This window comes from Theropithecus gelada, chromosome 4 (genome assembly GCF_003255815.1).
Source record: "Theropithecus gelada isolate Dixy chromosome 4, Tgel_1.0, whole genome shotgun sequence".
Lineage (NCBI taxonomy): Eukaryota > Metazoa > Chordata > Mammalia > Primates > Cercopithecidae > Theropithecus > Theropithecus gelada.
In genome coordinates, this window is record NC_037671.1 from 39,196,071 (window position 1) to 39,222,694 (window position 26,624).

Here is a 26,624-nt window from a genome sequence, read left to right on the forward strand (position 1 = left end):
ACTGTTTCTGTACCCTACTTCCGATTCCTGTACCTCCCTTTGCCTTTTTTTGTCTATAAATTTGTTCTGACCATGAGGCACCCTGGTAGTCTGTGAATCTGCTGCAATTCTGGGAGTTGCCTGATTCGCGAATTTTTCATTGCTCAATTAAACTCCTTTAAACTTAATTCGCCTGAAGTTTTCATCAACAGAGTAAGCTCTCAGTAATGAATGGGCTGAGTGTAAATTGGAGGGATTTGTTTGTCTTTCTCAAGAGTAGGAACTTCCGGAAGGAAGGGGCTGCTCTTCATTTACGTTTCCCTTCCACTCCCATCCCTTAATGCCTAACACACTGCCTGGCACATAGTACGGGACTCAGTAAATGCTCGTTCAATGGGTCAGTTCAGCTATGAAGTCTGTGTGTCAGTCCAGGTAAATAAGGGAGACAAGGATTTAGGACTAGGGCGAAAAGAGCCCGATCGGGAGAAGGACGCCAGGGGGAGCAATAACCTGCACTCTCCAGATATCGCGAGAGCTCCCGCGCTCGCCACGACGCTGAGTGTTCCGTTTTGGGCGGAAGCGCTGGACGAGAGGAGAAACTACTGTAGGGACAAGGCCTCGCCCATGGAGTGGGGGTTGCTTCCGGGTCGCGCTCCCGGAAACAGGAAGTTGCCCATCCTCCTTGCCCGGCGGCAGCTGTCCGCGAGGCGGGAGGAGCCCGAGGGGGCGCGAGCCCCGCATGTGAGTGACTGGGGCCCGAGGCTGGGTGGGGGGAGGCCGCCCTGTGACAGCCTCGCCGCCGCGCCCGTCTCTGACATCCTCGCGCAGCCGCTCCTCGCCGCTGCTACCACCCTCTATCCCAGCGCTGATCCCTTTTCTGAGCCTCCCCAGTTTTGTAGACTGACAGCATCCCCTGGCAGCTCCCGCGGGGTCGACTCCCTTAAGACATCTGTCACTTTCCTTGACCACGCCGGGGAGAGCAAAACGAGGTCGACCTTGCTTGCACTTGCTTCTCAGGCATCAGAGCAGTGTCCAAAACTTGAGCGTTGCTAATGAAGTCCAGATTTCTGCCCTTTTGACGGAATTTTTAAGAAATTAAGAGTAGATTCCCCACCGCCTTCTGAAAGGTGTTTTTCTAATAATTTTTAGGGGGAATTTTTTTTTTCTTCAAGCGTGTACTTGGTATGTGATAAACCTGGCATCTTGGATTTCAGAAAGAAATATGACTTGGTTTATTGACACCAGTAAAATAGTTGTTTGTAATCACCTCTTAGTAGAAGGAAATTTGCCTGCGTCATGTTTTGTAGTATTTTATGACTGTTAACTGTGCAGGCCACACTTTTTCTAGTCTCAGAGCCCTCATAGCCATAGTATTCGCAAATATGTTTCTTTTAAAGTATTTAGTCATCAATCACTTTATAACAGAGACTACTTTCAGATACTTAGTATTCTGGCTTTTCTGATTGCTCATTTGGTAGTTCCTGTGGTGGAATGTTGTATAGACGTCTCTCCCTTAACAAATTCGTTTATTTGAATTTGAGTTGTCAAAATTTCCCTCTAGGGAACAACATGCCTTTAAAATAAAAACTAATAAATCCAATTCTGCTACATTGAAGTGTTGACTAAAGGTTCAAATAGCCCAACTTGCGTACCAGAAAGAGGTCCTGTTTCTCTGTCAGACCTTTTCTGCCTTGGACTGAAGCATTTTTCAAGACCTGCTTTGAATACGTGTTCCTCGACAGCTACTCCGCAAACCAAAAACAATGTCCAAATGCTAGATTGCTAACCTGCTAACGTTAAACCCTCATCACATTGATGCTACCTCTGCGTTTTTGTTTTTGTTTTTTTTGAGACGGAGTCTCGCACTGTCGCCCAGGCTGGAGTGAAGTGGCGACCTCGGCTCACTGCAAGCTCCGCCTCCCCGGTTCACCCCATTCTCCTGCCTCAGCCTCCCGACCTCTGTATTTTTAAAAAAGAATAAAAGAATAAAACGTGAATAAACCATGAACCATGAGTTACATTCAGTTAGTTCGGAATGATAACTTTAGGTCCTTTCTATAAATTTGTTCAACATTGATCTGATTCGACATGTGAGGTGAATTCCCATGTCTGTTCTTAGTTTTTTGTGTTTTCTCCATTTATCTCTGCTTTCAAGAAACACTATTTAGGGTGGGAGGTAGACAGGAAAATAGATGTAATACAAAGCCCTAGAGGTTCATTGGACAAAAACTGAGGTCAGCGTCTTAAAGAGTTCACTTATTGGACAAAGCACTGGAGATTAGGCTTTTTAGGCAGAGGAAATTGTATATGCAAAAGCAAAAAGATATGAAACCATGTAACAGTGTAGAATGTGAAGAAGGATTGATGGGAAATGAAACTGAACAGGTAGGCAGTGACCAGATCATAAAGGGCCATGGTAAGTAATTTGGACTTTATCTTTAAAAAGAATCTCACTCCATCACCCAGGTTGGAGTGCAGTGGTGCGATTATGGTTCACTGCAGCCTTGAACTCCTGGGCTCAAGCTACCCTCCCACCTCTGCTTCCCCAGTAGCTGGGTCTGCAGGCGTGCACCACCACACTTGGCCAATTTTTATTTTTATTTTTTTTTATAGAGTCAAAGTCTTGCTATGTTGCCCAGGCTGGTCTTGAACTCCTGGGCTCAAGCAGTCCTCCCACCGCAGCCTCCTGGTGTTAGGATTACAGGCATAAGCCACCATGCTTGACTTGGGACTTCATCTTAAAATAATTGTTATTAGGTATTTAATTTGTCTGGCTATTGGAACAAAGGTGTTACATCATTTTATAATTCTCTTAAAACATTGTGGGGTAGAAGTAATTATCCCCATTTTATACATGAGAACTCTGAGGCTTAGACGGGATAAGTAGTGTCTCCTGGCCACACACTAAGTGGTAAAATCTAGAATTTGCATCCAGCTTTTTCCAACTCCAGTATCTGTGTTCTTAGTCGCCATGCTAAACTGCTCCTGCAGAGGATGGGGAGTGTTGGAAGGTGCTTAGCATGAACCAATTTGTGTTTCAAAAAAATAAGTGGCCGAGTGTGATGGCTCACGCCTGTAATGCCAACACTTTGGGAGGCTAAGGTGAGCTGATCACTTGAGGTCAGGAGTCTCACCAACATGGTGAAACCCAGTGTCTACCAAAAAAATACAAAATTTAGCTGGCTGTGGTGGCATGCGCCTGTACTCCCAGCTGCTCGGGAGGCTGAGGCACGAGAATCTCTTGAAGTCAGGAGACAGAGGTTACAGTGAGCTGAGATTGTGTAACTGCACTCCAACCTGAGCGAAGAGTGAAATCCTGTCTCAAAAAATAAAAATAAAGTAAAAAATAAAAAACTGGACAAGGTAGAGGATGGATTGGGGAAGAGGAGAACTGGAAGTATAGAAATGAACTACCCTTTGTGTTGGTCCCTAGGAAAGACGTTGAGGGCCTTAACTGTGCCGTTAATGTAGAGGTAGAGAGGAGGGGATGAATGTGAGAATTATATAGGAGGCTGAATCGAGAGGACTTAGTGATAGTTTCATTGGTGGGAATGAGGTAGGAGGAGAATAGTTTTTAAATTTGGAGGATTAGTGTTTCCATTAAGAAAAGGAGTGCAGTAGGAGAAATGGGTTAAAGGAGAAAAACAGTAAGTTTGGTTATTGACACATTACATATAGGGAGCTATGGGAAACTTGGATCATTGTGTCTGGTAGGCAGGTAGACAAATGGGTCTTGAACCCTGGAGAGAGTCGTAGGCTGGAGAAGAGATTTGGGAATCACTAATAGCTGGTGGTCGAAGTGTTGGAGGGAATAAGAAGATCAAGGATAACTGTGGTGGATACCAGCACTTGGGAAGAGAACGAGAGAATTACGTTAAGGTTTGAGTACACTTGTGGGAGATAGTGGGGTAGCAACAGCAGCTGCTGCAAAGAGTTCAGATAAGGTAATAACTGAAAAAAAGTCCTTCGATCTTGGCGTTTAGAAAGCCATTTGTGGCCTCAGTGAAAGCAATGTTGTTGGGAGTGAGGAGGCAGAAATATGATTTCAACAGGTTAATAATGGCAACCTGAGAAACAAGAAAGTGAGTGACTTTCTCCCCCCAACCCCCAAAGGAACTTGCCTCTGAAGGGAGGGAGGGAGGGAAAGAGTACCAGAAACTTAGAAAGGAAGGATTATGGCATTTTTCTAATAGTAGAAACTGGAAAAGGTGAGGATGGAAGCAAGTAAAGGTAAGCTTAAAATGTGGAGACTTCTGCTTCAAATAGGTCAATGTCATAAAAGGCAAAAAAAAAAAAAAAAAAAATTGCTGGGGACTTGTTCTGGATTTAAGTAGATTGAAGAGAGGTGCGGCAGCCAAATTCAATGTGTGGTCATTGGTTGGATCCTGGATTTTTAAATAGCTATGTGGTCTTTCTAAAAAATTTGGTAGTTAAAGAAATTTGACTATAGACTGAGTATTAGGTAATATTAAGAGAATTACTCATTTTAATGGGTATGGTAATAATGCCAATGGTTGTACGGAATAACGTCCTTATTCTTAGGAGATGCATGTTGAAATATTTAGAAATGATTTCATAATGTGTTGCAAGTAACTTTCAAGTAGTTCTGGTAAAAACAGAAAGAAAATATAGCCAAATGGAGGTAACTGGTGAATCTAAGTGAAGGATGTCCAGATGTTCATTGTACTATTTTTGTACAAAAAGCTGTACATATTTAATGTGTACAACTTGATGAATTTGGACATAAGCATACCCTTGTGAAACCATCACCACAATCTGTGCCATCAACCTATCCATCAACCTCCAAGTTTCCTCCTGCCTTCTTATTTATTATTACTGTTAGCAATAAAAACACTTAACGTAAGACCTGCCTTCTTAGCATATTTTTAAATATACAATACAGTATTGTTAACTCTAGGCACTGTGCTGTATAGTAGGTCTCTAGGAGTTATTCATATTGTATAACTGAAACTTTGTATTCTTTGCCCAGTACCTCCCTGTTTCCCCCTGCCTGCAGCCTCCTGTAACCACCATTCTGTTCTTTGCTTCTATGAGTTTAGCTATTTTAGATTAATTGTACAAGTGGCATCATGTAGTATTTATCCTTCTGTGTCTGGCTTATTTCACTTAGCATAATGTCCTCCAGGTCTATCCATGTTGTTTCAAATATCTGGATTTCTTTCTTTTTTAAGGCTGAATAATATTCCATTGTATGTATATACTACATTTCTTTTTAAATTTTTTATTCTTTTGAGACAGAGTCTCACTCTGTTGCTCAGACTGGAGTGCCATGGTGTGATCTCTGCTCACTGCAACCTCCACCTCCCAGCTTCAAGCGATTCTCCTGCCTCAGCTTCCCAAGTAGCTGGGATTACAGGCATGCGTCACCATGCCTGGCTAATTTTTGTATTTTTAGTAGAGACAGGGTTTCGCTATGTTATGTTGGCCAGGCTGATCTCGAACTCCTGGCCCCAAGCGATCCACCCGCCTCAGCCTCCCAAAGTATTGGGATTACAAGTGTGAGCCACTGTGTTCTGCCTGTACCTTGATTGTAAATTTTAAGCATTTATCATAGTTTTAAGTTACTATTTTAAATCATATTAATCATTTTAATGTTTTATCAGTTATTTTTCCTTTTAATTGATGTTTGTTTCTTCGTAGTGGTTCTTATTATAATCTAAGGAACACTTTTTCTTTTTTTTTAATTGTACTTTAAGTTCTAGGGTACATGCTCACAACGTGCAGGTTTGTTATGTATGTATACGTGTGCCATGTTGGTGTGCTGCACCCATTAATTAGTCATTTACATTAGGTATATCTCCTAATGCTATCCCTCCCGCCTTCCCCCTACCCCCCTACAGGCCCCGGTGTGTGATGTTCCCCACCCTGTGTCCAAGTGTTCTCATTGTTCAATTCCCACCTATGAGTGAGAACACGCGGTGTTTGGTTTTCTGTCCTTGTGATAATTGGCTCAGAATGATGGTTTCCAGCTTCATCCATGTCCCTACAAAGGACATGAGCTCATCCTTTTTTATGGCTGCATAGTATTCCATGGTGTGTATGTGCCACATTTTCTTAATCCAGTCTACCATCAATGGACATTTGGGTTGGTTCCAAGTCTTTGCTATTGTGAATAGTGCTGCAATAAACATACATGTGCATGTGTCTTTATAGCAGCATGATTTATAATCCTTTGGGTATATACCCAGTAATGGGATGGCTGGGTCAAATGGTATTTCTAGTTCTAGATCCTTGAGGAATCGCCACACTGTCTTCCACAATGGTTGAAGGAGCACTTTTTCTTTACTAGAACATATCTTAAATTAATGGGAATCACTGGATAAAATAGAATGGAATATATTCATAACACTAAAGAATGGATACCATACTACATGGGTAGTGTAATATTAAAGAGCCAAGTAGGGAAAAAAGAAAATTTAATTTACTCTGAATATAGCTCCTAGTGTTGAAGATTGGACATATCTTGATGGACTTTTGAAACTTTCTTTTGAACTGTACTGTTTCCCCTTTTGTGCTTTAACTAGATGAATCAGTTTTCTATCTTAGAGTTGCCTCGCTGGCATAGCTCTTCAGAAAACAGAGACTCCAGGGTAATGACATATGAGTGTTCAGAACTTATCTCTATAGAGGAATTAGTTGTCTGTTACACAGGGCAAAAGAGAAGTTTACATTTCTCTTAACTTGCTTTCTGCTTTAAACAAACATTTGTATTGGTAAGTTCTATCTGAGTTTTTCTGTCATATATGCCTCTACCCTGTTTCTTCATAGACAGAGACCCAGAAGGAATTGTGGAGAACATCTCATCAGAGCTCTCACTCGTCTTCTCCTATTTCTGAAGTACTCCAGAAGTGAAACAACTCTCGGGCTTACCTCCCACAGGCCTCTCTTGAAAGCAAGGTTTCTCAACCTCGTTTTGAGGAGGGTGGGAGGAGGCTGTCCTGTGCATTGCAGGATGTTTAGTCTTTGTCCACCAGATGCTAATAGTACTCCTCCAGTTTGTTGATTTTTATTTTTTTTATGAATTTTTTTTTAAAACCTGGAGCCTTCCTATGTTGCCCAGGCTGGAGTGCAGTTGCTGTTCACAGGCGTGATCATAACTCACTGCAGCCTCTAACTGCTGGCCTCAGGTGATCCTCCTGCCTCAGCCCCCCGAGTAGCTGGGACTATAGATATGTGCTGCTGTGCCCAACTCCTGTCCAGTTTTGATAATCAAAAATGTCTTCAGACATTGCCAAATGTCCCCTTTGGAGCAGAATTACCCTGAGAACTATTATTCTAAAGTAATGTCCTCTAGTGATCCTGCCTGTGCCCTTGCAGGTCTATGCCAGTGTTAGAATCAGGCTAACTCTTCAGAATTTCCCCCGTGGCAAAGCTCACTTCAACCAGAATTGGAATTACTTTCTGCAGGTAAATGGATTGCCATCAAGCCTCAGCTGATTTCACTCAATCCTCTCATGCTTGACGCATAGCAATGACCTTGTGTTTGATTTTTTTTTTTTTTGGGGGGGGGGGTGGAGTCTCACTGTGTCACCCAGGCTGGAGTGCAGTGGTGCGATCTCAGCTCACTGCAAGTTCTATCTCCCGGGTTCACTGCATTCTCCTGCCTCAGCCTCCTGAGTAGCTGGGATTACAGGCGCCCGCCACCATGCCCGGCTAATTTTTTGTATTTTTAGTAAAGACGGGGTTTCAGTGTGTTAGCCAGGATGGTCTTGATCTCCTGACCTCATGATCTGCCCGCCTCAGCCTCCCAAAGTGCTGGGATTACAGGTGTGAGCCACCACGCCTGGCCTTGATTTTTTTTTTTTTTTTTAAGGGATGAGATTTTTTGTTGTTGTTTAATTACCATCGTATCCAACCAAATCCCAATAGTGTCCCTCTAGCAAGACAGTAAAAAATGTCTCCGGGCATCCCTGGGGACAGAATCTTTTCCAGTTTAGGACTACTGATATAACCAAAGCCAGAAAGAGGGCTTATCATCAAAATCCACAGTTGTTCTTAGAAACGTTGTCAAGTTGCCATTAACTACCTTTCTGATAATTTGAGAAATGTGTCACAATCTCTGGAAAGAAGGATGCACGGCTTGCAAAAATATACTCAGTGTTGTAATATCATTCTAACTTGAATTACCCAACAAGAAAAGAAATCTATTTTTTTTTTTCTTGTGATACAAACTGGGAGTTTAATAAGATTTTTAGGCCGGGTGCGGTGGCTCAAGCCTGTAATCTCAGCACTTTGGGAGGCCGAGGCGGGCGGATCACGAGGTCAGGAGATCGAGACCATCCTGGCTAACACAGTGAAATCCCGTCTGTACTAAAAATACAAAAAACTAGCCGGGCGTGGTGGCGGGTGCCTGTAGTCCCAGCTACTGGGGAGGCTGAGGCAGGAGAATGGCGTGAACCCAGGAGGCAGAGCTTGCAGTGAGCTGAGGTCCGGCTACTGCACTCCAGCCTGGGCAACAGAGCGAGACTCCATCTCAAAAAAAAAAAAAAAAAAAAAGATTTTTATGTATATGGAAAGGGCTTACAGGCCAGGTGCAGTAGCTCATGCCTGTAATCCCAGCACTTTGGGAGGCCAAGGTGAGTGGATCACTTTAGGCCAGGAGTTTGAGAGCAGCCTAGCCAATATGGTGAAACCCTGTCTCTCCAAAAAAGACAAAAATTAGCTAGGTATGGTGGCATGTGCCATTTTGTATTGTCTTGCTAGAGGGATACTGTTGGCATTTGGTTGGATATGATAGTAATTAAGCAACAAAAAATATCATCCCTTTAATCCCAGCCTGTAATTCCAGCTGCTTAGGAGGTTGGGGCATGAGAATCACTTGAACCCAGGAGGCGGAGCTTGCAGTGAGCCGAGATTGCACCACTGCACTCCAACCTGGGCAACACAGTGAGACTCTGTCTCAAAAAAAAAAAAAAAAAAAAGAAAGAGACATGAGGAGGCTTACAAAGGTTGCAAAACAGCCATCAAAAATGATGATGATTAACCCTGTTTTCCTCACCTGTACTTCAGTCCGCTTCAGGATTCTCCTACCGGCACACCAATGTGATGTTCTCTTTTGCCTCAGGGATACCTGCATGTGACCCCACCTCCCAACATGCACATTAGTTTTTCACTGGAATTTTTTTTCTAGAAGTCCTTTCTAGATCCTTTCCATTCTGGTCCTCTACTGAGTTTTAATGGGTTTTGACTGGGTATTGTTAGATAATGAATTGTAATGTATTTAAATGAATATTATTCCTGCTTGCTTTCATAGAATGTCTTTGTTAATTTAAACAGGAAAATGGCATCTCAGAATCACTAATCACAAAACCAAGATGTGAAAAATATTATAATGATAAGTTATCACTTTGCTTTATTTGCAGGAATCATTGTAGTCAATCATTTTCCAGTTCTCAGCCGCTCGGTTGTGATCAAGAGACACATGGTTTCCGAACTGCCAGCTCAGAATAGGAAAATACTTGGTAAGGGAGGCAGCATGCACCAACCCTGAATTCAGGACACTTGGGTTCATATCCTGGCAAGTTATGAAACCTTTCTGAGCCTTGAACATGTATGAAATGGAATCGATCACAGCTACCTTATGGGATCACAGTGGTTTCACTGAGATAATGTTTCTAGAGTGTTTAGCAAAGCACCTGGCATATAGGGTGGGAATAGGAATAGGAATGCTATTGAACATGAGTCTTTAGTTTCTAATGAATTGAATTTTTCTCCTTCCTGAAGTGTTCATAGATTCTTAGAATTTTAGAGTGAGACTCTAAAATTTGTGATCCAATCCTCTTATTTTTTGGATGCAGAAATAGACCAAGTAATTTAACTGAAATCATCTCACTAGCAATTGGCAAAGCTTGTCTCCAAGTTCAGTGCTGTTTCATTTTTCCAGCTGTAATATTTGAATACAACTCTATGGAGAACCAAAAAGTCATTGGCATAGCAAATCATGCCTTGCTTCTTCCCTGTGGTGCCACGGTCATGCATTGCTGTACATCTCTGACTCATTTTGTGCCCAATGATGTTCCTTAGAAGTGACTATGAGAATTTTGTGATTACAAAATTGATGCAGGAAAAGTTTGAGAAATGTGAAAATCACAAAGAAAGTAAAAATCAGCGGTGATCTCATTTTCCAGAGATGGTCTACTCCTGACTTATTTTTAATTGGAAATGCTGCATCTTAATTTCTGGGGGTTTTTTGGTGTTATTGTTAGTATGGCTCTTAATGCTTTCTAATCCATCCTCCTGGCTGCTAATCAAAAATGGCTTAGTGAAAAGAATGTGAGGTCCAGATGAGGCTCAGGTGACAACTGACTGGGTGGTCTCAGATAAGTCACTTCCCATCTGGAAATCTACTTTATATCTCTATAGATTTGCTTGTTCCTTGCAGGTTTGTTAAAAAGGTATTAAGAAAAAAAAGACGTGTCTATTCCTGACTTCTCATCTAAATGCAACTATATAATCTGTAGTTTTTTGTGACTGTCTTCTTTCACCTAGCACAGTGTTTTCAAGGTTCATCCATATTGTATCATATATCAGTCCTGCATTCATTTTTATCGTCCAGTGATTTTGCATTATATGGATCTACCACATTGTGATTATCCTTTCATCAGTTCATGGACGTTTGGATTGCTTCCATTTGGGGGCTGTTATGAATAGTGTTATTCACGTTTGTGCACAAGTTTTTGTGTGGACATATGTTTTCAGTTCTCTTAGGTACATACCTAGGGGTGGAACTGCTGGGTCATATGGTAACTGTGCCTAACTTTTTGTGGAACTGCCAGACTGTTTTCCATAGTGGCTGTACCATTTTATGTTCCTACTGGCAGTCTACAAGAGTTTCAATTCCTCCATGTCCTTACCAACACTTTTTGTCTGACTTCTTGATTGTAGCTATCCCAGTGGATGTGAAATGGTATCTCATTGTGATTTTGATCTGCATTTCTCTGATGGTTAATAATGTTGAGTATCTTTTTGTGTGTTTATTGGTCATTTGTATATCTTTTTTTGAGATGGAGTCTCACTCTGTCACCCAGGCTGGAGTGCAGTGGTATAATCTCGGCTTATTGCAACCTCTGCCTCACAGATTCAAGTGATTCTTCTGCCTTAGCCTCCAAAGTAGCTGGGATTACAGGTGCCCGCCACCACACCCAGCTAATTTTTGTGTTTTTAGTAGAGACAGGGTTTCACCATGTTGACCAGGCTGGTCTCGAACTCCTGACCTCAAGTGAGCCTGCCACTTTGGCCTCCCAAAGCGCCGGGATTACACATGTGAGCCACTGCACCCAGCCCATTTCTATATCTTTTCTGGAGAAATGGCTATTCAAATCCTTTGTCTATTTTTTTATTTGGTTGTCTTTTTATTACTGATTTGTAATAATTCTTGATGTATTCTATATAGACCACCCCCTTATCAGATACATAATTTGCAAAATTTTTCTCCCATTCTGTGGGTTGTCATTTTACTTTCTTGATGGTATTGAGACACAGAATTTTTAAAGTTTTTCCCCTTCCCTTGTCTTCTACAAAAAGTTTTTAATTTTGATGAAGTCCAATTTATTTTTTCTTTTGTTGCTTGTTCTTTTGGTGTCATATCTAAGAAACCATTGCTGAATCCCAGAATCATGACGCCTCCCTCCCTGTGTTTTCTTTGAAGTTTTATCGTTTTAGCTTATAAATTTAGGTAGTTGATCCATTTTGAGTTAATTTTTATGTATAGTATAAAGAAAGGGCTGGGCATGGTGGCTCACACCTGTAATCCCGGGACTTTGGGAGGCTGAGGTGGGTGGATTGCCTGAGGTCAGGAGTTCGAGACCAGCCTGGCCAACATGGTGAAACCCCTTCTCTACTAAAAATACAAAAAAATTTGCCAGGCCTGGTGGCGGGTACCTGTAATCCCAGCTACTTGGGAGGCTGAGGCAGGAGAATCACTTGAACCCGGGAGGCAGAAGTGGCAGTGAGCAAAGATCGCGTCACTGCACTCCAGCCTGGGTGACCAGAGCAAGACTCTGTCTCAAAAAAAAAAAAAAGAAAAGAAAAGAAAAGAAAGGTCCAACTTCATTTTTTCATGTGTGGATATCCAGTGGGCCTAGCATCATGTATTGAAAATAATACATTAAAAAATATATAACTGTCCCTTGGTATATGTGGGGTATTTGTTCCAGGATCTCCACATACACCAAATCCTTGCATATTCAAGTTTCACAATCAATTCTGCAGAACCTGTTTATACAAAAAGTCATCCCTCTGTATATGTATACGCAGTTTTTGCATCCTGAAAATGGTGTATTTTCAATCCTGGGTTGGTAGGAAAAAAACAGCTTTTAAGTGTACCCACATAGTTCAAACCCATGTTGTTGAAGTCTCAACTGTAGTTTGTACTGGCTTTTTATCTGAATGTGGGGGGTATAGTGTGGTGGGCTCTTCTCTCATTCCCCCAGTTCCTCAAAGTCTAGATTGCATGCCTTTTAATCCACCATTAGAAGTCTTCTGATTCTGATTTAATTGGTCTGAGTTGATGCCCAGGTATGAGCATTTATGAAATGCTTTCTAGATGATTCTCATGTGCAAGCCAGGTTAAGACCTAATGAACTAAACACTTAATAGTCATAAAGAGGACCAGACAGGAGTGATTGGGAGGCACACTGCTGGAAGAGGAGATGTGCTGGTGTGTGCTGGGTTGTGTTGTAACAACGTGACTATGTCCTCCACCCTACAGGTGGCAGCATCTCCTTACTGAGAGAATACACATGTACTATGCCAGTACTTTTTGAGGCTAGAAGCACTGTAGGAATGAAGTATGTGATATAAAAGGACCCTCTGTATTAAAAATAAATAAATACATAAAGCCCAGTAGAAGAGAGCACAAACCCAAAGAAGCACTCTTCTTCCTCCTGTAAATGAAGAAAAATATTGTTCTGTAACATAAACACTTTTTAAAATAGCTGTTTAATTATTTTATCTTATTTTATTTCTCCAGAGATGGGATCTCATTCTGTCTCCCAGGCTGGAGTATAGTAGTATGATCATAGCTCACTGCAGCCTCGAACTCCTAGGCTCAAGCAATCCTCCCACCCCAGCCTCCCAAGTGGCTGGGACTACAGGTGTGTGCCACCAGGCAAAGCTGATTTTTAAAATTTGTTTTTCTTTTCTTCTTTCTTTTTTTTTTTTTTTTGAGATGGAGTTTCGCTCTTGTTGCCCACACTGGAGTGCAATGGCGTGATTTTGGCTCACTGCAACCTCCACCTCCCGAGTTCAAGAGATTCTCCTGCCTCAGCCTCCCGAGTAGCTGGGATTACAGGCACCCGCTAACACACCCAGCTAATTTAGTATTTTTAGTAGAGACAGGGTTTCTCCATGTTGGTCAGGCTGGTCTTAAACTCCTGACCTCAGGTGATCCGCCTGCCTCGGCCTCCCAAAGTGCTGGGATTATAGGCATGAGCCCCCGTGCCTGGGCTCTTTTCTTTTTTTGTAGAGGCGAAGTCTCATTATATTGCCCAGGCTGGTCTTAAACTTCAGGTCTCAAACGATCCTCCTGCCCTGGCCTCCCAAAGTGCTGGGATTACAGACATGAGCTATTGCGCCCAGCCTTGGAACTATTTAATTTCATTTTACAAATGATACAGAGAGAACTCTACTTTGCCCCATTAGTTTTTACCTTTTGTTCTCTGGACATGATGACACAATCTGGCTTTAAAATAACTATAAGAACACAAATTGAATTTTTAAATTAGTTAAAAATCTTAAGTCTTTTAAGTATATAAAATACAAATAAAATATGCCCTTTATTTTCTAAAATTGTATTTGTAGAAAAGCATGAGGACTCTGTTTGCTCTAGAAGAAATTTAAAAAAAAAGTAGAAAGAAAAGTGTGAGGACTGCAAGCCGCATGCCATGGTTTTTGTGTTGTCTGAAATCTTTGCTCTGCAGTCACCTTCAGTAATCTTCAGTGATCAGTTCTTCCTCTTGTGTTGCTAAAAGTCTATCTGGTATAATTGGAAAGAAATAATTGATCAACAACACTATGCATAATCCATTTTTTTTATTTTAGGAAATCACCAGTAGCAGATCTCCCATCATTGGTGTCAGAAATCTTTTTTGGATGTCGTTAGTGCTTCAGAGTCCCATTAGGATATATTGTGCTCTAGACCAGTGCTCCTCAGTGTTTGGGAACTAGTGCAGGTCTGTAAACTGTTCCTGGCCCACAGTTAACTAGTATTTTAAAACTTGTTTGGCAATTTGACATTGTCTCTATGTATTCATTGTGTTTTATAAAAGTATTGGTCTGTAGAGGATTGCAGAAAACACAGAACAGGTCCTTCTCTACAGATGGTCAAGTAGCTTTGAAGAGGAAGTACCTAAATAAACCACCTTTCTTTTTACATTTATTTTCTCTCCGTCTCTCTCAGGGATTTTATATTGGAAGACATGGATCTTGCTGCCAACGAGGTCAGCATTTATGACAAACTTTCAGAGACTGTTGATTTGGTGAGACAGACAGGCCATCAGTGTGGCATGTCAGAGAAGGCAATTGAAAAATTTATCAGACAACTGCTGGAAAAGAATGAACCTCAGAGGCCCCCCCCACAATATCCTCTCCTTATAGTTGTGTATAAGGTAAAATGTTTCCTGAGTTGGTAATTGCTTCAACAGAGCACAAACTCTTCAGCATTCTTCACAAATGCTATTGTTGACTGATCCCACCACTGAGCCTTGGTTTTTCTGTGAATGAATTGGCCTTTGCTCTTGTTACTGTGTGTTACTAGGAAATTTGACTGTGTTGTTAAAGGTCCTAGATGAAAGCTGCATATTTATAGTTAAATTATATTTGCATATTATTATTATTTATTTTATTATTATTATTATTTGTTTGTTGTGTGTACGTGTGGTTTTTTTTGAGACGGAGTCTCACTCTTGATGCCTAGGCTGGAGTGCAATGGCGCGATCTCGGCTCGTCGCAACCTCTACCTCCTGGGTTCAAGTGATTCTCCTGCCTCAGCCTCCCCAGTAGCTGGGATTACAGGCATGCACCACCACACTGGGCTAATTTTGTATTTTTAGTAGAGACAGAGTTTCTCCATGGTGGTCAGTCTGGTCTTGAACTCCCGACCTCAGGTGATCCACCTGCCTCAGCCTCCCAAAGTGCTTGGATTACAGGCATGAACCACCACACCTATCCTCGTTGTGTTTTTTTTTTTTTCTTTTTTAAGACCGAATCTCGCTCTGTTGCCCAGGCTGAAGTGCAGTGGCATGATCTCAGCTCACTGCAACCTCCGCCTCCCAGGTTCAAAATTTAGTAGAGACAGGGTTTCTCCATGTTGGTCAGGCTGGTCCTGAACTCCCGATCTCAAGTGATCTGCCTGCTTCAGCTTCCCAAGGTGCTAGGATTATAGGCCTGAGCCATTGCGCCTGGCCAAATTTTTATTTTTCTAGTCAAGGTCACACTCTGTTGCCCAGGCTGGAGTGCCATGGTGCCATCATGGCTCACTGCAGCCTCAAACTCCCAGACTCAGGTGATCCTCCCATCTCAGCCTCCCAAGTACCTGGGATCACAGGCATGCGCCACCACACCTGGCTAATTTTTCTATTTTTTGTAGAGATGGGGTTTTTCCATGTTTCCCAGACTGGTCTCAAACTCCTGGACTCAAGTGATCTGCCCACCTCAGTCTCCCAAAGTGCTAGGGTAACAGGCGTGAGCCACTGCACCCAGCCTTTATGTATGTATTTATTAGTTTTTTGAGATAGAGTTTCACCCTTGTTGCCCAGGCTAGAGTGCAATGGCATGATCTTGGCCCACTGCAACCTCTGCCACCCAGGTTCAAGCAATTGCCCTGCCTCAGCCTCCCGAGTAGCGGGGATTACAGGCATGCGCAACCATGCCTGGCTGATTTTGTATTTTTAGTAGAGATGGGAGTTTCACTATGTTGGTCAGGCTGGTCTCGAACTCCTGACCTCAGGTGATCCACCCACCTCAGCCTCCCGAAGTGCTAGGATTACAGGCATGAGCCACTGTGCCCGGCCTAGTATTTGTATTTTTAGTAGAGGTGGGGTTTCACCATGTTGGCCAAGCTGGTCTCAAACTCCTGACCTCAGGTGGTCCACCCGCCTTGGCCTCCCAAAGTACTGGGATTACAGGTGTGAGCCACTGTGCCCAGCCCCTTTGTACTTTTGTTGTTGTTGTTGTTGTTGTTGTTGTTGAGATGGAGTCTTGCTCTGTCACCCCGGCTGGAGTGCAGTGGTGCGATCTTGGCTCACTGCAAGCTTCGCCTCCCAGGTTCAAGTGATTCTCCTGCCTCAGCCTCCCAAGTAGGTGGGACTACGCCCACCACCACACCTGGCTAATTTTTTGTATTTTTAGTAGAGACGGGGTTTCACTGTGTTAGCCAGGATGGTCTTGATCTCCTGACCTCGTGATCCACCTGCCTCAGCCTCCCAAAGTGCTGGGATTACTGGTGTGAGCCACTGCGCCCAGCCCCCTTTGTGTATTTTTAAATGGTGGATTTAAAAATACACTGATTATATGGTAGCAGCTTGGTGAGCCTTGCAGTCCCCATAGTTCTCAAATTCTAAATTCTTCCAGAAGTAAACATAAGTGATTTGTTTATGAAAATGGGTTGGTTCTTAAGGCACACTGGAAATAGCAGAAGAGGCCTATTTTGTTTTGTTTTGTTTTTCTTGGTATTAAGGTATTTGTTTGCTGGGATGATTATTAATGCCTTTTCTACCTTTCCTTGTAGGTTCTCGCAACCTTGGGATTAATCTTGCTCACTGCCTACTTTGTGATTCAACCTTTCAGCCCATTAGCACCTGAGCCAGTGCTTTCTGGAGCTCACACCTGGCGCTCACTCATCCATCACATTAGACTGATGTCCTTGCCCATTACGAAGAAGTACATGTCAGAAAACAAGGGAGTTCCTCTGCATGGGGGTGATGAAGACAGACCCTTTCCAGGTAAAATGCAACATTTACTACTTATTAGATACAGTTTTCTTGACAGTATATGATAGGAAAGGAAGTAACATTTATTGATACCTAATGAGAGGCACCCTTCCTATATTGTCTCCTTTAATTCAGTCCCCACTAAAACTCTGTGAGATGGGGTTTATTATCCCCATTTTACAGATTAAGAAACCAAGACTCAGAGAGATTAAGAAACTTGCTAGAGGAACATCTGGTAGAGCCAAATTCACACCCCCAAATTCCAGAACACACATGATGGGGATGAATGTGTTGCCCATAAAAAGGATTTGATTGTATCTCATCCTTTTCTCTCCTGTGATTCCTGTCCATAATGCATATTTAGTACATAGGTATTGGTTTATTGAAAGCAACTGAGTTCAGCTTGCTTCTAAAGGTCCTCTAACAGTCCTTGGCCTATTGGGCTAGGTTTTTGCCTAAGTATATCCCACTCTTTCAGTTTAGTCCTTCTGTCTGTCACAGCTCATTTAATTTAGTGCTCAAAAGTGTATCAATTTTGCCAGTAAATCGAATTTTAAAAACACATAAATTTAGTAACAGTGCATCAGTGGCGTAAGAATTCATAGTTTGACAGACTATTTGAGGGGTTTCCTTTTGAGAATAGTGTAACATGTAATACGAGTCGAAATTTACTTTTTCGGGCTGGATGCGGTGGTTTACAACTATGATCCTAGCAATTTGGGAAGCTAAGGCAAAAGGATTGAGTGAGTCCAGGAGTTTAAGACCAACCTGGGCAACATAGCGAGACCCTGCCTCCAATTGTGTGTGTGTGTGTGAAAAGAAATTTACTTTTTGAGAAAGGGGGATATTATTTTGGGTTTTTTTTTTTTTTTTTTTTGACCGAGTCTCGCTCTGTCACCCAAGCTAGAGTGTAGTGGTGTGCTCTCAGCTCACTGCAAGCTCCGCCTCCCGGATTCACGCCATTCTTCTGCCTCAGCCTCCCAAATAGCTGGCACTACAGGCGCCCACCACCACGCCCGGCTAATTTTTTTGTATTTTTAATAGAGACAGTGTTTCACCGTGTTAGCCAGGATGGTCTTGATCTCCTGACCTCGTGATCTGCCTGTCTTGGCCTACCAAAGTGCTGGGATTATAGGCATGAGCCACCGCGCCCGGCCTATTTTGGGATTTTTTTGGTGATGTTTATCTTATTTGGCGATGTAGAATAATATGTATATTAATATCACAAATGGATTATAGAATTTATTGTGTAACCATGTTCTGAAACTTTTAGAATGTGTCATAACTTTTAGGAAAAATGCTTTCAGAAAAAATGTATTTAAGCTTTATAATCATAATGTCATTCTTTAAGACCTAATCAGTCATAAAAATCATCCCTTGGATTGGGTCTCCATTGAAAGCTATTTTTGTACACTTGAGGAAGTCATGGAAAGGTTTCCAAAATTGTATCAAACTCAGAGGAAGGGAACATTGTAAGACAAGAACTCCACCTCATGAGTTTTTGTTTTTTTAAAAATCAACAGCTCAGATATTTCATTTGAAAATTCCAGATATAACTTCCTTGAATTTATTGGGAAGGTTGTTTTTGAAATGTCATCAACAGAGCTGAAAAAAAAAAAATGCAGTCTCAAACTCCTATCAGAACGATTCAGAGCATTTGGAGGAAACAGCGAGAGAAACTTGTCAGTTGGGCCAGTCTGTGCCTCTTCCTCAGACATACCAGTCTCCTTTCCTGACTGTCTTCCCCCGACAACCTTCCTAATGGCAACTCCTGATGAGTTTTCCCGATCTGGTTGATGGCATTATCTTCTTCCCTGGTCCTATGAAGTACATCTGCATACACGGTTGAATTGAGAAATGGGGCATCGTCAATGAACACTGCTTGCTCCTTCTCTAAATCATAGTTTAAACATTCCAGAAACATTAGTGTCTTGTCAACAAGCTGGATGATTTGGACCACTTCAAATCAATATTTTGCCTTGCAGATGGAAATAAAACAAGTCCTTGGAGCTCAGTTGCAGAGAGAGCGAGTGAGCATTGGAAGGGTGTGGCTTTAGCTCTTTAATGTTGTTGATTCTATTAAAGTGCTGTTTTTACTTGTAAATGTGGACGTGGAAGCACCATATTTTCCTATGTATGATAATTCTGGGAAGTTGTAGACATGTGAAACTAACAGCATTTTGCATAGCATTTGGAAGAAAAGTTAAAAATGCATAATTATATGAAGGGTCAACAGAAACACATGAGGGAGAATTAAGTGCAACTTAATCTGGGCCTGTAAGAGGGCAGGAAAAGTAAAAATAGATCATTTTTAATGTCCTGGTGTCAGAAAACAACTACCTTCAAGTTAGGATTACTTAGCTGTACTTTTAAAGTAAATGCAAGGGGAGAATGGTGTGGCAGATTCCCCAAAGGAAACCCCATATGGTTTCCTGAAGTGCTGGCCTGTCTCACCCTCCCAGGGTCATCTGGTGCTCCTTGCAGTGGCACCTCAGGAATGATGGAGGGCAGCTGCAGCCTTGGTGATATATAAGAGGCACCACCACCAGTGACTAAAAGTTTCCCCCGACCCCACCCAGGGAACAAAAAGGTGACAGAAGTGGGGTTCTTTTTCTAGATTTCAGTCTTAGGAAATCCTGCCCCTAAATGCTCTCAATAAGAAGAATGAAGTGACTTCGTAGCGAGTCATGGAAACATCCCACTCTGCAGCAAAAAATAAGTGAATAAACTGATACTTGTTTATTACTTACCAGATGCCAGACCCTGTTCAGGGGACTTTCCATATATCAGCTTATTTAATCTTGACAACATCCCTATAGGGTAGCTTCAGGTTTTATGCCCATTTTACAGATGAGGACACTGGGGCACAGTATGGTTAGGTCACTTGCTCAAGGTCCCAAGTCTAGTCATGGAGCCATGATTTGAACCCAGGCAGCCAGTCTTCAGAGTCTGAGCCGTTCACCTCTGATGTGAGTAGTCTGTAGCCATGCGGTAGACCTGAAGAGTCTAGCTTTAAGTCTGATGTTGGAGTTCTACACTCTCTCTCGCAGATCATCAGTTACTTTCTCTTAACTCCCTAGTCCCTGAAGAGACAGTATTCTTTCTGGCTGTTCCAAAGATAAGTGGTCTTTCAAGCTATGGACCCTTTAGAATTTTCCTGACCTGGTCTTGTCTTAGACATTCAGTCCAGCTCATCCTCCTAGTCTGCACCCTTATGGATAATATTTGACTAACTTAATCCTTCCTCTTACCCAGAGTTTTCTCTTTACATTCACATTCTTAGTTTTTTTCTCCCCTCCTGGACTCATATCTTTATAGTCCCTTTACTCCTGCCAGCCATCCCCTTGGTTTTTACCATTTCCATGGAATCATTGAGTCTTAAAGCTGAAAAAGAATTTTAGATTTAATCTGGTACATACCCCATTTTATAAAAGAGGTAACTGAGGCCAGGAGAGGTAAAAGAGCTTGCTTACCCAGCTAAAAGTGACAAAATCGCACTTGAACCCTAGTTTCTTAACCCCCTCTAGCATTCTGTCCAAGATACCACACTTACTGCCTGCCATCTCTGCCCTCAGTCAAGCCAAGCACCAGCATGTTCGGCCAATTATTTTGTTTACTTTGGTCATTTTCTGGCCAATTTAAAAATAACACATTCATTTTTACTGAGGAAGCCTGGGATAGTTCTCACATACAGTGAAAAGGCACACATTTGGAACTTGATGCATCCAGTGACCTTCAAAGGAAGGATGAAGTAGATCCAGCAACATCAAGAAGTTTTGGAAATAACAGATCATTTATTGGCCTCAAACTAAGAACCTAGTGAGACTTAGAGAGTCCAGACCTGTGCTCAAAGATGAACTGCTTAGACCTCAAGGAAAACTTTACTCTTTTGTTTGCAAAATAAGCTTACCTTCTGTGATAATAATGGCTCTGTCAAGCACTTACTGTATACCAGGTACTGTGCTGTGTACTTTATATGTATTTCTCAGTCTTCATAGCAGTCACATAAGGTAGATACTGTTTTTATGTTCATTTCAAAGATGAGGAAACTAATGTGCAAGGGGATTGGCTGACTTATCTAAAGTCCTACATTTGTTTATTTATTTTTAATTTTTTCCTTTGCTGTGTTTTTGACAATAAATTTTCACATTTAGAAACAAATTTTTGTACAAGTGAGAACTCATGAAAATAGACTCTGTCTATGGTTTGGAGCGGTTCAAATGCATTGCTTCCTGGAGGCAAGGCTGTTGGTGAAATGATTTCTTGGGCTCTTTCCCTCTCTGCAGTGTGTGAAAATGGCTCTGGGCATGGTGCCACACATGCAGGGACCTGGCAAAAGCCTCCTTCACTGTCAAGGCTTCACCCCTGCCTCATGCCCAGGGTGCTAGAAGAGGTGCTATGCAAAAACAAGCTTCCGGAGAACCGCCTGATTAAATACTGAGGACACACTAGTTAACGTCATGGGAACTTGGTCATGGGCTTTGCAGCTTTTTCTTGGGTGCATTTATAATGTAAGAAATCATGAGGTTATGTTTATTTAATCTTTATTTTGAGGTTTCTGTGAATCCAGATTGCTCATTTGATTTTTCTCCCCATGGACTTGATTCTATTGTTAAAACTTCTGAAAAATCAGCCTTCCTACCTGCCTTCCTGCCTTCCTCCCTCCTTCTCTTCCTCCTTCCATCCCTTCTTCCCTCTCCCCAACTTCATTCACTCATTCAATAAATGTTTATTGAGACCTTGCTCTATATGCCAGGCACTGTTCTCAACAAAGCGGTGAACAAAACAGACAGAAAATCTGTTTCTTATAAAAATCTGTATCTGAAAATCTGTATCTTGTATTCTGTCACCTTACTAAATTCTCTTTTTAGTACTAACAGTTTTTTACTTGTGTTCTTAGACCCTCAAGGAACACCACCTCCAAGTTTTTCTTTCAGTTTGCTATTCCTACTTTCTTTTTCTTTTTTTTTTTTTTTTTTTTTTTTTTTTTTTTTTTTTTTTTTTTTTTGAGACAGAGTCTCGCTGTGTCGCCCAGGCTGGAGTGCAGTGGCCGGATCTCAGCTCACTGCAAGCTCCGCCTCCCGGGTTTTTACGCCATTCTCCTGCCTCAGCCTCCCGAGTAGCTGGGACCACAGGCGCCGCCACCACGCCCGGCTAGTTTTTTGTATTTTTTAGTAGAGACGGGGTTTCACCGTGTTAGCCAGGATGGTCTCCATCTCCTGACCTCGTGATCCGCCCGTCTCGGCCTCCCAAAGTGCTGGGATCACAGGCTTGAGCCACCGCACCCGGCCTCTTTTTCTTTCTTGATTTCCCTTTACTGGGTTTTCTTCTACCTGCTTTTTAAAGGCATCTCCACCTGGAAATCCCAAGAATATCTAAAGCTCAGAATAAAATTAAAATTAAATAAATTAGGCTGGACTGGGCGCAGTGGCTCACGCCTGTAATCCCAGCACTTTGGGAGGCTGAGGTTGGTGGATCATCTGAGGTCAGGAGTTTGAGACCAGCCTGGCCAACATGGTGAAACCCCGTCTCTACTAAAAATACAAAAATGAGCCGGGCTTGGTGGCAGGCACCCATAATCCCAGCTACTTGGGAGGCTGAGGCAGGAGAATCGCTTGACCCCAGGAGGCAGAGGTTGCAGTGAGCAGAGATCGTGCCACTGCACTCCAGCCTGGGTGACAGAGCGAGACTCTATCTCAAAAAAAAATAAATAATAAGTTGTAGTTAAAATAATTATCCTAACTCTTAGGTTAAGAGCTGTTCGCTGCTAGCCCATGCAGCACCTTTGTACAAATTCGAGGAAGGTGCCCCTTTCTCCTGGTGCTTTACTCTCATCTCCTGGGAAGATTGTCATAATTAACTGATTCTGTTGGAGTATGACACACTACTACAGAAAAGTGTCATAATAAATCTGGAGATGACGTTCCCTAGATGAGGACTAGACATGGGCGATAGCAGGGATCTGCAGGTTTATGATGACACTGACCAAGAGGACAGCGTAGTGCAGACATTCACAGTAGTGCTGCTTGGGGCTGTAGGTTTCATCCTCACTGCTTCTAGAATCCACCCCTTTTTTCCATTCTCACTGCCTCATTCATTATATTTCACTTCTCATCACAGTGGAACCCCCCCCCCCTTTTCCCTAAAAACGGGCAAAACTAAAATATAACCAGGTCTTTCTTTTCCCAGCCTCTCTCTTCTAGGGCACCCTAATCACAATCCAGAATAATCTTCCTAGAACATGGAGAAATTCCTGCTCAGAAGCCTCCAACAGTTCCTCTTTTTGTTCTGAGTGGAGTCAGACATGCTTCAAGCCCTGGAAGCCCTCACCACATCTCCCTCTGCAGCCTGTTTCCTTACCCAAACCCCCACTGCACGCCCAGCATCTCCTGTGTTCTTCCTGCCACACTCTGGCACCTCGGGAACTTCCTATCACCTCTGACTTTCAGTTTGTTCATCCACAGAATGAGAATAGTGATTCCTACTCAGTAATTACACAGTGAAAATTAAATGCTATAACATGGGAAAGTGATTACCATAGGGCAAGCACTCAGTGCGTTAGCTTTCTTTCTCCTTCCCCTTCCGTTGCAAGTACTTTGGAAACTGAAATGCTATATAATTGTAACATGTTGTTATGATTATGCCTCATGGTGTGTCCGTTACCCAGAATTTTTGCATATTGGCAAGAATTTATTGTATTTGACCCTGAATAGGAAACATTTGAAAATATTAGAGAAGAAAAATGCAACTTTGCAGCCTCAGTGTGCCACTGAAACAGGTGGCACTAAAGGGTTGTCAGCTACCCCCGGAGCACTGTGGGAGGAGAGGTGCCCTCCCAGGAGCAGACTGTATCAGTAATCCTCTGGCTAATAATCTTCCTGCAGGTTGAGACTGGCTGAGAAAGGTAGGTGGCAGTTGCCTCCCGGAAACACAGATACTATCTGCAAGAGATGGAGGATGCTCAGGAGACCGGCCAAGAACAAACACGGTCCTTGCCTGACAAGGATTTCCTATGCCCCACTACTACTGCCTCAGAGAAAACAAGGATAAAGCGCTTACTGCCAACCACAGAAAATGTTTTGTGGTTAAGAGTCAGTTTCCAAGTATGTTTATTGGTTTAAAAACTTGACTTCGTTTCAGCCACATTTGGTTGTCTGTTATCATTTGTTGTAGGCTCTCTCCTGATTTGGTTTCCATTGGGTTTTAATCAGAACCATCTTCTGAAACATTTTAGATTCAAAGCAGAGTTTAAAACAAACACATCTCTCAGAGAACACAGATGAAATCCAAAATGGAACAGAAAGTAAACAAGAAATAATGAAATAACATTATAAACAGCATGGCAACAGAGGGAAGCTGGGAAAGGCTGTGCAGAAACAAGAGCCCCTCAGAGAAGGAGCCAAACCAGACAGGCGTGTCAGGGAGCCGCTGTCACTCACAGCAGGGTCTGGGTTGGGAGTCTTCCATTTCTGACCAGCATGTGGGGCTGGAAACTATGGCCGGCGGTCCCACCCTGTCCTGAGCTGGTATAGAGGGCTGTCTTATGGACAGATGCAATTCACTTTATTCCAAAGATGGCTCCAGAAAAGTCCTGTCTACCGTCTCCATCCCTTCCCTCTTCTATGCCCTTTTCTCACTCTTCCTTCCCAGAGTCCTGGCTCCCATGTGTACTTGTGAACCAAGGGTCTAGGCACATATCCAGCATGTGTGAGAAGTGCATTAGGGCACAGCGATGATGGGGTCACCCTTCTATCCACACCAGCCCCCCTGTGCTGTAGACATTTCGGCCCTATGGGTCATAGGTTAGAAAATGTTGGGAGAACTACATTTTTAGCTCCACGCTGCTGAAAGTTTTCCTAGCTGTTATGCTTTATTTGTTGATTTGATTTAGGAAATGCATGTACAGGTTAAAAGATATTTTCCATAAAGTGTAAAAAGGTATACAGAGAAGAGTACCTCTCCTTCCTGCCCCTTTCCTCTACTCCCTCCTCAGAGACTGCTTCATGTGGACCTTACCTTTTCGGCGGTCTCCAGGGCTTATCATTGTGTGTTTTAAAAATTATTATGGGCTGGATGCGGTGGCTTGCGCCTGTAATCCCAGCACTTTGGGAGACCAACGTTTGGGCAGATCACTTGAGCCCAAGAATTCAGACCAGCCTGGGCAACAGGGCAAGACTCCGCTCTAACTAAAAATACAAAAATTAGCCAGGTGTGATGGCATGCATCTGTAGTTCCAGCTACTCCGAAAGCTGTGGCAGTAAAATCTCTTGAACCCAGGAGGCAGGGGTTACAGTGAGCTGGACAGTGCCACTGCACTCCAGCCTGGGCGACAGAGTGAGACTCTGTCTCAAAATAAATAAATAAATAAATAAAAGTCATTCTGATGTCTTTCCTTTCTTGTTTCGTAGCTGGAGCTACTGGATGTACCAGCTGTGCTCTTTCAGTATCTGCTTTCTGCTCTTTCAGTATCTGCTTTCTCCATATCCCTTCCTCTCTCAGACTTTGACCCCTGGTGGACAAAGGACTGTGAGCAGAATGAGTCAGAGCCCATTCCTGCCAACTGCACTGGCTGTGCCCAAAAACCCCTGAAGGTGATGCTCCTGGAAGATGCCCCAAGGAAATTTGAGAGGCTCCATCCACTGGTGATCAAGGTGAGCAGAAGCCTGAGTCTCCCACTGATTGGCTGCTTGCTTAAAGGCTAGGTCAAGCTCTAGGAAATTTCTGACAAATAACTCTGTGTTGTTTTGTTTTACTTTGTTTCCTGCCTTGCCAAGACGGGAAAGCCCCTGTCGTCGGAGGAGATTCAGCATTTTTTGTGCCAGTACCCTGAGGTGATAGAAGACTTCACTGAAGGGTTTTTCGCCAAGTGGTGGCGCTGCTTTCCTGAACGGTGGTTCCCATTTCCTTATCCATGGTGAGTGTGAAAAGGGCCGGGCATGGTGGCTCACGCCTGTGATCCCAGCACTTTGGGAGGCCGAGGCAGGCAGATCACTTGAGCCTAGGAGTTGGAGACCAGCCTGGCCAACATGGCAAAACCCCATCTCTACTAAAAATACAAAAATTAGCCACGTGTGGTGGTGCGTGCCTGTAATCCTAGCTACTCTAGAGGCTGAGGCACGAGAATCACTTGAACCTGGGAGGCAGAGGTTGCTGTGAGCTGAGATCGCGCTGTTGCACTCCAGCTTGGGTAACAGAATGAGGCTGTGTCTCAGAAAAAAATGGGTGGGGGGTGGGCTATGGGGGCACTTAGCTTGTGAGTAGGAAAGGGGCAGACCAGAAATACTCGCAAAACAGTAATAGCTATCACTGAGCCACTACCACAGGCCCAGCATTTTACAAATCCAATGCTGGGATCCCACTGATAAACCAATGATGAGAAAGGGGATGGATGAAGAAGTGTGTCAGAAGGAGGGGCGCCACCAGCGGGAGACAGCAAGTTTGTCTAATAGAGTCATAATTTATTTGTAAGTATGCGTTTAGCATTATATGTAGAATGTGGCCTCATGTAGGGGGCTGAAGAGAGAGTGCAAATATTAGAAGGAGAATTGCATTTTTTGGCGCTTGTTTCTGCCAGGCAGTGTGCGTTGGTGCTTAGTGTCTGTGGCTCACTGGAGACACTGATAATAACTCTGGAAAGTAGGAATGATTGTTGTCATTTTTCAGATCAGACAAGTGGGAATCAGTAGCCAGGCGTGG

At 42.9% G+C, this 26,624-nt stretch overlaps 1 protein-coding gene across 4 annotated transcripts in view; it reads left to right on the forward strand.

Annotated features, from left to right (window-relative positions):
- Positions 1-528: 528 nt before the first annotated feature.
- The window catches only part of C4H6orf89 (chromosome 4 C6orf89 homolog), a 34,890-nt gene continuing 8,794 nt past the window's right edge, over positions 529-26,624 (forward strand). For 2 of the 4 annotated variants that reach the window (XM_025382500.1, XM_025382499.1), the window contains exons 1-5: positions 541-720; positions 14,399-14,606; positions 16,727-16,940; positions 25,428-25,579; positions 25,703-25,842. In XM_025382500.1, coding sequence (XP_025238285.1) covers positions 719-720; positions 14,399-14,606; positions 16,727-16,940; positions 25,428-25,579; positions 25,703-25,842 — 716 coding nt within the window. In that variant the 5' untranslated portion in view covers positions 541-718. Of the gene's footprint in view, positions 721-9,362; positions 9,462-14,398; positions 14,607-16,726; positions 16,941-25,427; positions 25,580-25,702; positions 25,843-26,624 lie in introns of all 4 variants that reach the window. The other 2 variants (XM_025382501.1, XM_025382502.1) reach the window with 2 other exon arrangements.